Here is a 12,317-nt window from a genome sequence, read left to right as displayed (position 1 = left end):
AGGACTCTTACGATTGCATCTTCTTCTCAGATGAACTTCCAATGCACCGCATTTCTGTCTAACTAACTCAGACATTACCAGATGCTATATAGTCATTATCAGGACTAAGGGGCTTGTTGCCAGTCTTGTCTCTTCTTCCCCAATGGTGCAAGTTTTTTTTTTCCAAAGACAAAACTGTGGGAAATTATATTCTTTCGAAAGTAATGCAAATAAATGTCTCCAAGAGGATGTTCAGTGTAATCTACTGGACAAGAACCATAACAGCCTAGGGGTCTTGGTACCACGTTGACACCTGAGGAGCCTATTTGTAATTCTGCAGCAGGCACAACATGAAAGATCACTTCCATCTTGTCTAGGTGGCAGCATATGTTTTCTCATAAGAAATGTGAAGGTTATTCAGGCAAAGTGCCTCTGTCAACAGATTCTTTGTGAAGAGCAGATTGAATATTTCATGGGGACATTTTCCTGACAGATTTGTTGTCAGTCTTGGCTTCCTGCCCTAAAGATGCTTCTTTGATCAAACAGCAATGTCATTGTTCTGAGTAGCCACGCTCTGGATTAAAGTCCTCCTTCATTGAGCATTATACCTGCTATGTATGTTTAAAGTGTTCCCATTTATCATCAGCTACTCCGCAAGTCTATAAATTGGTATTATGCTGCATTTGAGATTGGGGTTTAACTGTGGAGTGTGAAAGACAGGCATACCAGAAACAGTAACTTGTCAGACAAACCATTGGACCATAAAAGTGTAATGTTATTCAAGGAAATGTACTTTCCCTACATAAAAATGAAAACCCAGCGAGTATCAGTTTAGTTGTCTTCATGACTGTTGCTGTCTGACCACAGCTACTATCTACAGTTCCTGGTATTCAGCAGTACTGAATACTGGTGACATAGTTTAATATTTCACTGAATTTTCCTTCATTAGGATTACTCCCAAAAGCACTAAGCACTCACTCTAAGGTGAACGTAAGCACAGAAAATGTTGCCTGAACTCTTGCCAGGACAACATTTTACACATTACCATATGAATTAAAATCTGACTATGGTGAATCTACTGTGTCCTGAAAACAAAATATTTTAATTCCAGGGAGAAACACTACCTAGCATCAAGTTCAACAAAGCACTTTGCTGAGGAAATAAAATCAACGCTGCTAATAAATAATCCAATAGACTGGCTTCTCCAAACGGTTTAAAACATGGTGTCTCAGAAAATAGACATTAAGAGATAATATACATATATATATATGTATATCTCAAAGGCAATAAGGTAGCTTAGTGCTTGAACAGCTCTGCACTGATAGGTGTGAAGTCAGGGAAGGGTGAAACTGATATCCTCTAGTCATATATAACCATATAGGGGACAATGCACAGAGTGTTTTTGCTGCTCAGCTGGATTCTCAAGAGCTGCTACAGTAACAGCCAACATGGGATCCTAATGTACCCAGCATTACCAAGTGAAATACCAATGAATAATTAAGCAGTGCTGTCTAATGTAAGAAATGAAGATAATTACCTTTCTCTATTTCACTTTGAAAGGACAATTTCCGTCTTCGTAGTTTGCAGTTATCTCCATCCATATCATTAGTAGTTTGTGATCTTATTACGAGGTCAGACTTGGTTAATGAAATATGAAACATAATGACAGATTAGTCCCATCTAAAGAGAGCAGGTTTTCAATAGGTGATTGACTGTTAATCATGTTCAAGCCTTACGAAAGGCAATATTACACAAGTCAGTCTGCATCAACCTCTCCATCCCCAGCTAATGGTATTGCTCAATGCTAACATTAAGAAGTTCATGTAGATTGAGCAAAACCAACAATGTCACCACCTGATGGTGAAACAAAAGTATCTTGATAATAAATTTACATGGAAAGACATGTGTTCATGTGTTATCAGCTTCCTGAACTTTCACAGATGTGGTTTAAGTAATCTTAGAGAAATTAATGGAAAAAAATTAAATAACCTGTAACAGAGAATGTATACTATTGCAAGAAGTAATGTGGTAACTGACTGTAATTAGATTTATATTTAACTACATGGTAATGATTATAAAGGTTACATTTTACAACAATAAATATAAGGCTGACAAACACCAAACACTTTACCCCTCATTATTTTATCCTTCTAGACCCTCCCTTGCTCTCTATCGGATTCAGTTCATTCAGATACTTATTTCCATAGCAGAACAAAATGTTGTCTTTTTCTATGCGTCTTATAGAAGGTGGATATGCTTTTTTGCCATAATAAATACAAGATGCATTTAACTCTTCTTTCTACTTATTTAAAACTGAGAAATTTACAAATAAGCAAATATAACACCAGTTATGCTCTTTGCGTACACACCCATGGCATTGGCTTCAGCCTACTTCCCTTCCCCGTGCTAGTGAGGTTTCCCTCACTCAAGTAAGCAGATTTGCATGTGGGAGAAGGGCAGAGGGAAAGAAGTGGGAAGTGTTTACATCTTTCTCTATTCCATTCATTGTAAACCTAGTGGGTAAGGTGCTTCAGTGGTGGCCCACTGGTAGAATAACTGCAGGAAGAAAAAGGCACTTTTACATAAATAGGAGGACAGGAGCAGAAGTTGAGGCAGAAGCACCTATTATTCAGATAACAAATCTGGATCTGAGTGACGTTTTGACGATCAGAATGTGCTCATCACTTCTTTTGGGGGATGATTTTCTGGATTGCAATAGACAGTGGAAAGCAAGTGGAATTGCTGAAAACTGTGATTTTGCAAGCTCAGAGGCATGGGTGAGCCTGTCCTCCCTTCCCTGTCTCTGTGAAGTCTAATGATTTTTTCTTAGTGGCTGGTATAGCAGTAAGAAATAACAACTGAAAAATTTCTAAGGAACATGAGCAGTGAGGACTTTCTTTGTGTATTCTACACCACAACACAGAAGACGGAATTTTGTTTCAATTTTCTGAGATCTAAGGAAAAAATAATGATAAAATATTGATGACAATGTAATTGCAGGAAATAATTTCTCAGACTAAAATCATTAATGTGAATTTATCCTCAAGGAATTTTTCAAATATGTGGACTTTCAGTTTCAACTTAAATTTATGACTAGACTATAAATTCATTGTAGTGTATTTCACATGCAATTACTATTGATGACCTTTTCAATAAACACAAAAGGATGACTTTTAAAATAAAGAACAGAATTGGTCTTTTATTTTCAGAATGATCTTTTATTAAAAAAACAGCTCAGCATAAAAAGAAGTGACATTTCTTGTCAGAAGTTATATTTGTTTTAATTTTTTACACTAACGATCCACATGTGATTGGCAAAGGTGTTCCTGTCATTTACAGCCCAAAACTTAATGTTCTTCGTCTCCTTGTTTCTCAGAAGGCCTTTGAGGCCAAATTGTGTTAGTTCCTTCTCGCTGAACCTCTGTTTTTCCTTAAAAGTATAGTCAGAAACCACAAAACAGCAGTATCTCAGAAATAATGAAATGTAAACTAGTCACTCTGTGGGCAATGTAGTCCATTTCTGGCAGCCAGTGCTGGTGTACCCTGCAACTTTCTAGGGAAAGCTTTAGCCCCAGTAGCACGAGCTGGGCAACAGCCTTTTCCCTCTCCCCTTCTGGCCAAACCTCCCCTTTCTTTCCCAATTCAGATTGACCCCAGCAGTCTGAAATAAGGAAACAATGGTAATTTTTCTACTTTCCTGAAGATGCAATCTGTGCAAAAGGGGACGCTTAGGAAAGTCACTGTGGGAAGAAGAGACCAAGAAACCCCTGCAAATCTGAAGACTGAGTGAAATTTGAAAAGTCCCTTCTATGCTTTTAGTCTCCTAGGAGGTAGGGTGTACTCCAAGATAAGAGAATTAACAATTCATGTTGGAAAGGCAATTAAATATTTTCTATTGTTAGACACAGAATGAATCCGGATAATATGATTTATCTTTATTTTATGGCTGTACAGTTATATTTAGTGTCAGAAGTTTCCCTTGTGGTGACCCAGGCTATAGTCATCTGAAAAAAACATATTTTCCATGGCTTTAACAAAACATCCAAAATCCCCCTGGCCGAAACTTTAATATTATTTAAATATAGAACCAAATGCTGTTAGGTTAACGTCATCTGAATCATTTCATTGACTTCTGCTGAGTTTAACTGACTTCAGTAGGAGCAATCAGGTGAGTGTATTTTTTTAAAATAGGATTTGGCCTCAGGTTTTTAGCTTTTAATTTTGCTAACCTTGGTTTTTCAATTGCTGTTTTCAAGTTTTGCTACTGTGGGACAGATTCGGCCCAATATTAAGAAAAAAATAACTTATTGTACGTACCTTTGCAGTTTCATCTCTCAGATTAAAAGTCAGTTCTAGATTGGTGAGGAAGAGATCAGAAAATTCAGGGTACATATCCAAAACTTCTAGTAGATCTTCTCGCTGGATCTTATGTAAGTCACAGTAAGTTAAAGCTCTCACGTCTGCATTTGACTTTCCTGGTTTTGCATAAAGATGTACCATCTCTCCAAAAATATCATTTTTCCCTGCAGAAAGAAAATTAGATGGAGATTGTTATTTTAAACATTAATAAATTGAATGATGTATTTCTTTATGATAATGGTGTAGAATACTTGATTTTACATGAAGTGATACGATCAGATTACCATTGCACGTATGTTGTTGTAAATCAAAAGTATTATTATTAAATATTAAAAGTAAAATTATTAAAATCAATGAAATTACATAGGCATATAACTGGACTAAGTGAAAGGAAAATCTAGTTTCATCACAGTTTTTCTTCAGTTCCATCAACAGCATAACTAGAGCAGGTTCCTTTGTCCTTTCTTGTAAAAACATTATTTGCTGATTTAAATCATATTGTTATGATGATAAAGATGTAATTTCTGTTGTTCAGTAGAGTCCGGGACCTGTTTGGCCTGGAATCTCATTTTGTTAAGAATTACATGAAGAAACAGACCATATTTGAAATGTGGTCTAGTAGAAAATGACTTAGTTTTTATATTTTTCAGAGGGAATGCAAAACTTCCAAGATGAAGAAGTTTTGAAGAAGCTCTTTAAACATAGCTGCCTCTCTTTTGGTACTATTACAATTCTTTCCATCAATGTTGACACATTCACCGTACCTGTTTGCTAAAATTGTCATCTCTATTTAATTGCTTGTTTTCCCCAAATCTGCACCTAACCTTCATCAATGCAGAGCCGTTGCAGCCATAGACCTGTAAAAATATGCTCTAAACTAAGGAGTGCAGGGCTTACCTGCAAAATGGTGTTTGGACGGAAACTAGGAAAACACGTGTGGAAAAGAATAGTGGTCACAGCAACTGAGAAACAGTAGACTGTTAAAAAAGAATACAGAGGTGATTTTGCCTCTCTGTTAAACATTTGTGGCTTTTATATTACGTTACTGCAAGTAGTTCTGGTTTCTCCATTTTCTAAAAAGGTAGCTGAAAACTAGGTGAGCAAACAGCTAAAAGATGCAAAAAATAACTTAAGGGCTGATTTACAGTGAGGATCTTATAGAACACAGTCTGTTTAGCTTATCAACAGGATGATTAAGAGGTAACCTGATTATATTGCATATATCCTTATAGAGAGGAAAAATTACTCGGTACTAAATGCCTCTGGAATATAACAAGGAATGCATAACAAGAACCAATGGAAAGAAATTGAGGCAAGATAATTTTATACTGGAAATGAAGCACACATTTTTAACAATAAAAATGGTTAGCTATGGAAATAAACTGCCGAGAAAAGTGATCACTTTTTCATCTTGTTATGTCTTCAGATCAAAACTCGTTGCTTTTCTTTCATCAAACTCAGTTCATTAGACACAACAGATAGTTAAAGGTACGAAATGTAACAGGAATCAGTGATATAACAGAGGTTAGCCAATATAATCTAATAGTCCTTCTGGCCTTAATGTTTATGAATGCAGAGGTCCCTATTCAAGGCATATAGTACCTTCTCTGCAATATGACTTGACATGATTGCAGTATTTTTATATCTTGCCTGCAAAGCTGAAAGAGGTGGTAGATTCTATGAGGTCCACAGCCATCATATTTTCTAAGGATATGACACAGAATTACTGTTGTCAGGTCAGTACTGATCAGATCTTACTCAGCAGCATCAGACAGTGCTGACGAGTTGAGGAAAACTGGGGGACAAAATCAACATTTCTCAGAACTCTTCGATTTCTGTGATGAAGTTGCAATACTTGTTGAGGGTGGAAACTTCATCCATGCTACCTCTGTTGGACTGAAGTCTTTTCAAGCCCAGAGGACAAAGCGTTGAGTGTTTTTTATGTCCATTTCTGTGTGTAGGTTTTTCAGAAAGAGGAATTAACTAGAAATGTTTGGCTAAGTATTGACAATCTTTGTTAGGTTTCTATGTGATTTCATTGCAGAGTAATTTTCATTTGTATCATCTTCTATTCTTTTTTAGCAGATTCTTCAAGATACCACAGACTCATTGACTGGAGCCAGCTATCAGGCAGGCTCCTGCCTCATGGGCCATGCAACAGATGTGGGCCCACAGAGCAGTTCCTTTCAGCTGCAGTTGTGCCCAACTGTCTCTCTTTCTGTCTGGACCACCATCCCCTGGGAGAGCGGGGCTCCAAACTGTGGCCCCTGGTGTGAGGAGCTGTAGGCTGGAAGAGATATAGTGGCATTGCCCTGCAAATATCTGGATTTCTGCTGCAGTGTGAGAGCACAGGGATCTGATGTGCATGACATGCAAAACTCAACCAGTCTGCGTCTTTGGTCCAGGAAGAAATTAATGAGTTCTTAAACTTGTTAGTTTTTCTTGATTGTGAGTGCTATAGAAATTTACATGTTTTTGATGTAAGAGATGAAATCCTCGATGAACCACACTACTGTTCATAATCAGGGGAAGACACTCACACAGGTAAGTAAACACCTCACAGTGTTATACTTGCATGCTCCCTACTTTGCACGTGACTAAAGCTGGCCCAGCTGATGAGGTGCAACAGCATGAGATGACAAATTATCTTGATAATACCACCTAAACCTAGGGAAGGATTGCTGTAGGCACACCTTTGTACTTCTGCTCACGTATCCACCCTGCAAAGTACTGGCAGAATAATCAGTCACAAGTGGATTAATAGCAACATACTGCTACCAGTCCACATTTTGCTTCAGCTACTTTTCTGGCTGTAAATCCCTACAGTGGATGATAAACAGAAAGGAGAACATATGAATGGTGTTATAGCTGGTGTAGGTTTCCATACAGCACAACTCATCTACTCAATTATTCTTTGCGTTCTTATTACCTGATATTAAATTGGAGAAACAAATCAGTAATCTTGTTTAGGTAGAGTTTTAGAGTTTTACTTTTAAAATTGCTGTAGCTAATGAAGTCTTACTGGTTCCACATAAAAGCCATCACCAGCTGCAGGTGAGCTCCTAGCTGGATTGCTTTGAGCCATCTTCATTGGGAAAGAAAACAAGTAGCTCTCCATGCTATACAAACAAGAACGTGTTAATAAGAAATATAGGGGAAACACTGGTGTTACTACACTTGAGTATCAATCTAGATCAGATTAATCTGTTATTCTCTTCCTTTTCTATACCCTTAGTGGGCAGAAGCAGACATTTCTGAAAATCTCTAGAAGACATTGTGAATGCCTGAAGTAGATGCATGTTTTTCTCCAGTTAGCATATAGGAGGTCTATGTGTCTCAGTACCCTCATACACTGTTCAAGAAAAGGGTATCCTTGACTTTGGTTCTTGCAGCATGATCAGAACTGGAGTAGTTCGATATCTGCTTGCCTCAACTTGCAGTTTACCACTTACGTAGGGATAAATCTGACTCACTCCTGCTCTTATATTTTAGACATCCAAGGACATGGGCTCTTTGGTGCACATGAATTATTGCAGTAATGTAGACTTTGCTCCTTAAACAAATTATTTCTCTGCTTGATTTTAAATAACAGTGAGTAAAACATTTACAAATTTCCTTCCCCAGGAACAACAATGGATATTTCTTTTCAATCCCCTGACTCTTTTAACATGCCTTGTAGTAATCTACTTACCAAGAATGGCTACAACAATGTCACTCTTAAGGATTTCAATGGAGCCTCTTGACACAAAGTAAAGAGCAGTGAGAACATCTCCACAGTGCACTAAAGTGTCTCCAGGAGGTGCATGTGTTGTCTTAAATTTCATAGCCAAAGCTCGAAGACAGCCTTTACTGGCTCCCCGGAAAGCTTTGCAATTCTGAAGCAAATTTTGATTGAGGTGCAGACAAATGTCAGCTTGTAAGCATTCTGGAAACCCCTTCAGGACCTGGAAAGACAAGCATAAGGATTTCATGTGAATGCTATGAAAGTTGCTTTATATAATTTTTATGTTTTCCTCCTGGACAGAAAGAAAGAAGTGACATACAAATAGAAGTGGCCCTAAGAGCTGTCATAGCATTACAATTCAACAAGTTCATAGTGTAATCTATATTGCAAAGCTTATATAATGTGAATACTAATGTACATACTACTGTATGTAGTGGTTACAAAATTCATTATTAAGATTTCTTTCATTGCCAGAAATGGTATCAAGTTGAATGAATGAATATACTGCAGTAAAATAACAAATAAGACAGCTAAAGGGAGAGTCTTGACTGAATTTCACCTATTCGGACTAACATGTCTATTTCCTTTTTATCAATTATAAAAGTACTGCATTTAATATGAGAGGTTTTTGCTGAAATAATCATGACATTTATAAAATGAGAGCAATCTGAACAAGATCAGATACTTTTCAGGGAGAGGACATTTTAATGGGATTTTCATGTTCAATATATTCTGCTTGTAAGTGTAGGACTTAGATTTTTATCAGAAAAAGCAATGTGTGCCACTGAAACAATGACGTTATACAGATTTACATAGGCAGATGATTAGTTCAGCAAACCATAGGGCTAGTTGCTATGGTCCTTGCTCATCTCTTAGTCAGAACAATGGGAGTTTGCCTGAAGTAGAACCATGGGATTCCTCCTGGGTACCATGGTAATATGTTAATTTTGTTTAGAAGAAAAAAAGTGAGCTGCTTACAATGTGGTCATTATGTGTGAGCTTTTCTAAATTGTCTAGGAACATATTGCCTCTGATTCTTTTAGAATCAATAAACGTTTCTGCTACTGACTTCTATGGAAGTACTGCCCGCCTTGTGACTCTGCCCCCTGTGTTAAGGAATGGGCCTGAGACATTATTATGCACGACCCTTTCTTTCCGTTAAATCCTGTTATCTGCTGTCAATGATGTTAATGGGTCATACGCTTTCCCTGGGACCGGCTACATCTGTTGCATATGTCTAAGGACAAAACATGAACTGATGCTACTAGTCTTATGAATATGTGAACAGGATGTGTCTTTTTGTTATTAGAACAGTCTATTAATTCATTGCTGTTTATCCTCTGCACTGTTTTTCTACAAACACATAAATATTCCTGCACAGAAAAAAAAAAAAAATTATACAAAATGCATTCACTTGTTGCTATATTAATTCTTACTTCAGCACAATAAAGGTCTGTGCACTCAGTCTTATTGCATAAAGATATTCACAGCTCATATCCCTTACTAACGGAGAAGATGAACACATTTCTGATATGAGGCTTCTGTCCACACAAGCCAAGCTATGATTTACAAATGAAATATTAGTACCTTTAACTGAGTTGAAATGTTTCTATGATTGCTAATGGAAATCAATGCTGTGAAATAACAAACAGAATGTTTTAACACACATATATACAAAAAATTTATGAGCTATAGGGCATTACCACATGAAATTTATACATCCTCAGAAAAAGCCAGCATTCAACAACAGTAAGCAAAAGAAAATATAATAAATGAAAAGCTTCTGTGGTGCCACTCTGTTTTCAGTATCTATCACACCACTAGAAATAACTTAGTATGCAATTACTCTTTTTATTTTAATGTAATTATATTGAAATAAATATATTGTGGGTTGTAGCAACTTATTTACTGAATGATACTGAGAAACTGATAACCAAATATGTCAATGATACAGGTGGAGAAAAATTGCAGGTGTTTATTTTGAAATTGTTCTCTAGTCATGTGAGTAAAAAAGACCTATTTTGAATTAATTCTTTTGCTATATGTCTATCTGAACATAATTTAGAAGAGCTCCATTTTTTATAGGATGCAAAATAGGAAATATATTTTCAATTCAGAGGTACTTACAGGAAAAGGTGTTTGAATTGTTAGAAAGTCAGGAGCACAGCCTTAGGATAAATTGTATTCATTTTTCACATCAGCTTCTGTTTATCTCATTTATCAAGGGATTGTACTTTACCATTAAGCAAAAACCATGCAGACCATGTGTGTCAGTTTATATTTCTGAAGATACTTTGGGTATTTCTTCAAAGAAACAATTATTTTGATAATTAATTTATATGTAACATGAAACTGTTCTAAAATCATTGGATATTGGTTAATAGTTATTTATATGCCAATAACATCTGAAAGATACTAGCCTCTGTTCGAGTATCTGTGGTTAAAAAGTCCCTGCCCCATGGAGCTTACACTCTAAAATAGTTCTAGTATGTCAGAGAGGAAGAACATTTACTCTTTAATGTCACAATTGTCGAATGTCTAGAAGGAAGACAGGTGCCCAAATAACATTGATTTCCAATGACGTTTTGGAGATTACTCCACTAACACAAGTTTAGAAATGCAAGAAAGAAGCTGATTTGAAGATAAATTTGTTAAAACATTGCTATATACTACATTACTAAAAGGAGCTTACCATATCATGCACATTGTATGTAGTGAGGTATTTAATCCAAGTCCAGTAGCTGACACTATAAAGAATTTGATGTTTCCAAACTAGGTTTTATGTTGTGCAGTACAGACAACATCTTGCCAACCCAAGCCTCCGTGTACATTCCTAATATTCAGATTTTCATTACTTTGAGAAAATATTTTTTCTTCATCAATTTTTAGCTTGTGTTAATAAGGAAGTATCTGATTCTCACAGAAATCTTTGATTGTCCGTATAGAGCAGGAACAATTGTATTGAAAATTATGTTCTTATAATGTGGCAATCAACATCAATACATTATGTGTACACATACTGACAACTCTAAATATTAGAAAATCATCCATGCAGTCTTCAAAATAATGAGATTAGCTTAAAAATAATAAAACTCTAAATATTGCACTTCTTTTCATTTGTTGTGAGCTTTTGGAGTCTTTAAACACATTTAAGTCATGCTCCAATGTGACAAGAAAAATTTAAAATACACTTTTCTAAACAACGAAAAGCCACAATAATCTTGAAATTATATGAATTCAGGACTAGCTAATGCAAAAATAAAATCTTTTTCAAAATAAAACTTTGAAAGTGGTAAAGCTAGAATTGTTCTTTAAATAGCATTATTCTCAATGACAAATCCAAAATTAATGAATCATTTGAATACAGGTTTGGGTTTCAATTGCTCCGTTCTTTCATGACATGTTTCTATTGTTACACTCAATATCTCCTCAATAGTGATTCCATCGAGCCCTGGTGAGAAAAATCTTGGATTCTCATGGTTAGAATCATGTTTAGAATCAGAACTCATGCATAATTCAAGAGACACAGATCTTCTAAAAAAGACATGTAACAAGATATAAAATCAGCCTCAACCCTCCCCCCCTCAAAAAAAAAAAAAAAAAAAAAAGGAAAAACACTGATGATGCTGTGACCATAGGCTCCAGTTGTCTCTCATTGATAGTTATCAAGTCCAAGTTCAGTTGTCTCTTCTTGTCTGGAATAAAACTTATTCCACATCAAATAACATTGGTTTATCTACTTGGCATGCTTAGGGAGGAGGAAAGTGTCATTCAGAGAGAAGTAAAACATTTTACATGGAGTAAATGATTGAAGTTTAGTGAGGATAGTAGGGACATGACTCATATTGCCTTGAAGAATGTGGTCTTTCGTAAGCGGAAAGGGAGTCCAGCTTCATTAACTTCTCTTTCCAGATGACAACAAAGTATCACTCATACATGTATCAGACACCTTTGTGACAACAGAATTGGAGACATTTATGTGCCCTAACCTCAGACAACTAGCAAATGTTTGGGGCAATGATAACTTTGTTTTGTTTGGATAAATGATAAGATTCATGACAATTTTTAGATTTTCTATCCTCAGTTCTGGAACAGGTATTGACATCTGTCCCACAGAAAATATTTGGAAAGCATCCAAGCCGAAGCAAATCAGGATATTAGCTACAATATTTGTCATTAAACATGGAAATATCACATTCTATACCAACAGAATCACAGAATGGTTGAGGTTGGAAGGGACCTCTGGAGGTCATCT

General features: G+C 36.2%; 1 protein-coding gene across 1 annotated transcript in view; it reads right to left on the bottom strand.

Annotated features, from left to right (window-relative positions):
- KCNH7 (potassium voltage-gated channel subfamily H member 7) overlaps positions 1-12,317 on the bottom strand; it is a 242,395-nt gene that overhangs the window by 24,137 nt on the left and 205,941 nt on the right. The window contains exons 10-12 of the mRNA XM_050899922.1: positions 8,030-8,282; positions 4,297-4,502; positions 1,517-1,616 (exon numbers count right to left, since the gene is read on the bottom strand). Of these exons, the coding sequence (XP_050755879.1) occupies positions 1,517-1,616; positions 4,297-4,502; positions 8,030-8,282 (559 nt within the window). The remainder of the gene's footprint in view (positions 1-1,516; positions 1,617-4,296; positions 4,503-8,029; positions 8,283-12,317) is intronic.

The sequence above is a fragment of the Gymnogyps californianus genome, chromosome 7 (assembly GCF_018139145.2).
Source record: "Gymnogyps californianus isolate 813 chromosome 7, ASM1813914v2, whole genome shotgun sequence".
In the NCBI taxonomy this organism is placed as follows: Eukaryota; Metazoa; Chordata; class Aves; order Accipitriformes; family Cathartidae; genus Gymnogyps; species Gymnogyps californianus.
The sequence above is the reverse complement of the archived record's forward strand: the minus strand, read 5'-3'. Positions and strand labels throughout refer to the sequence as shown.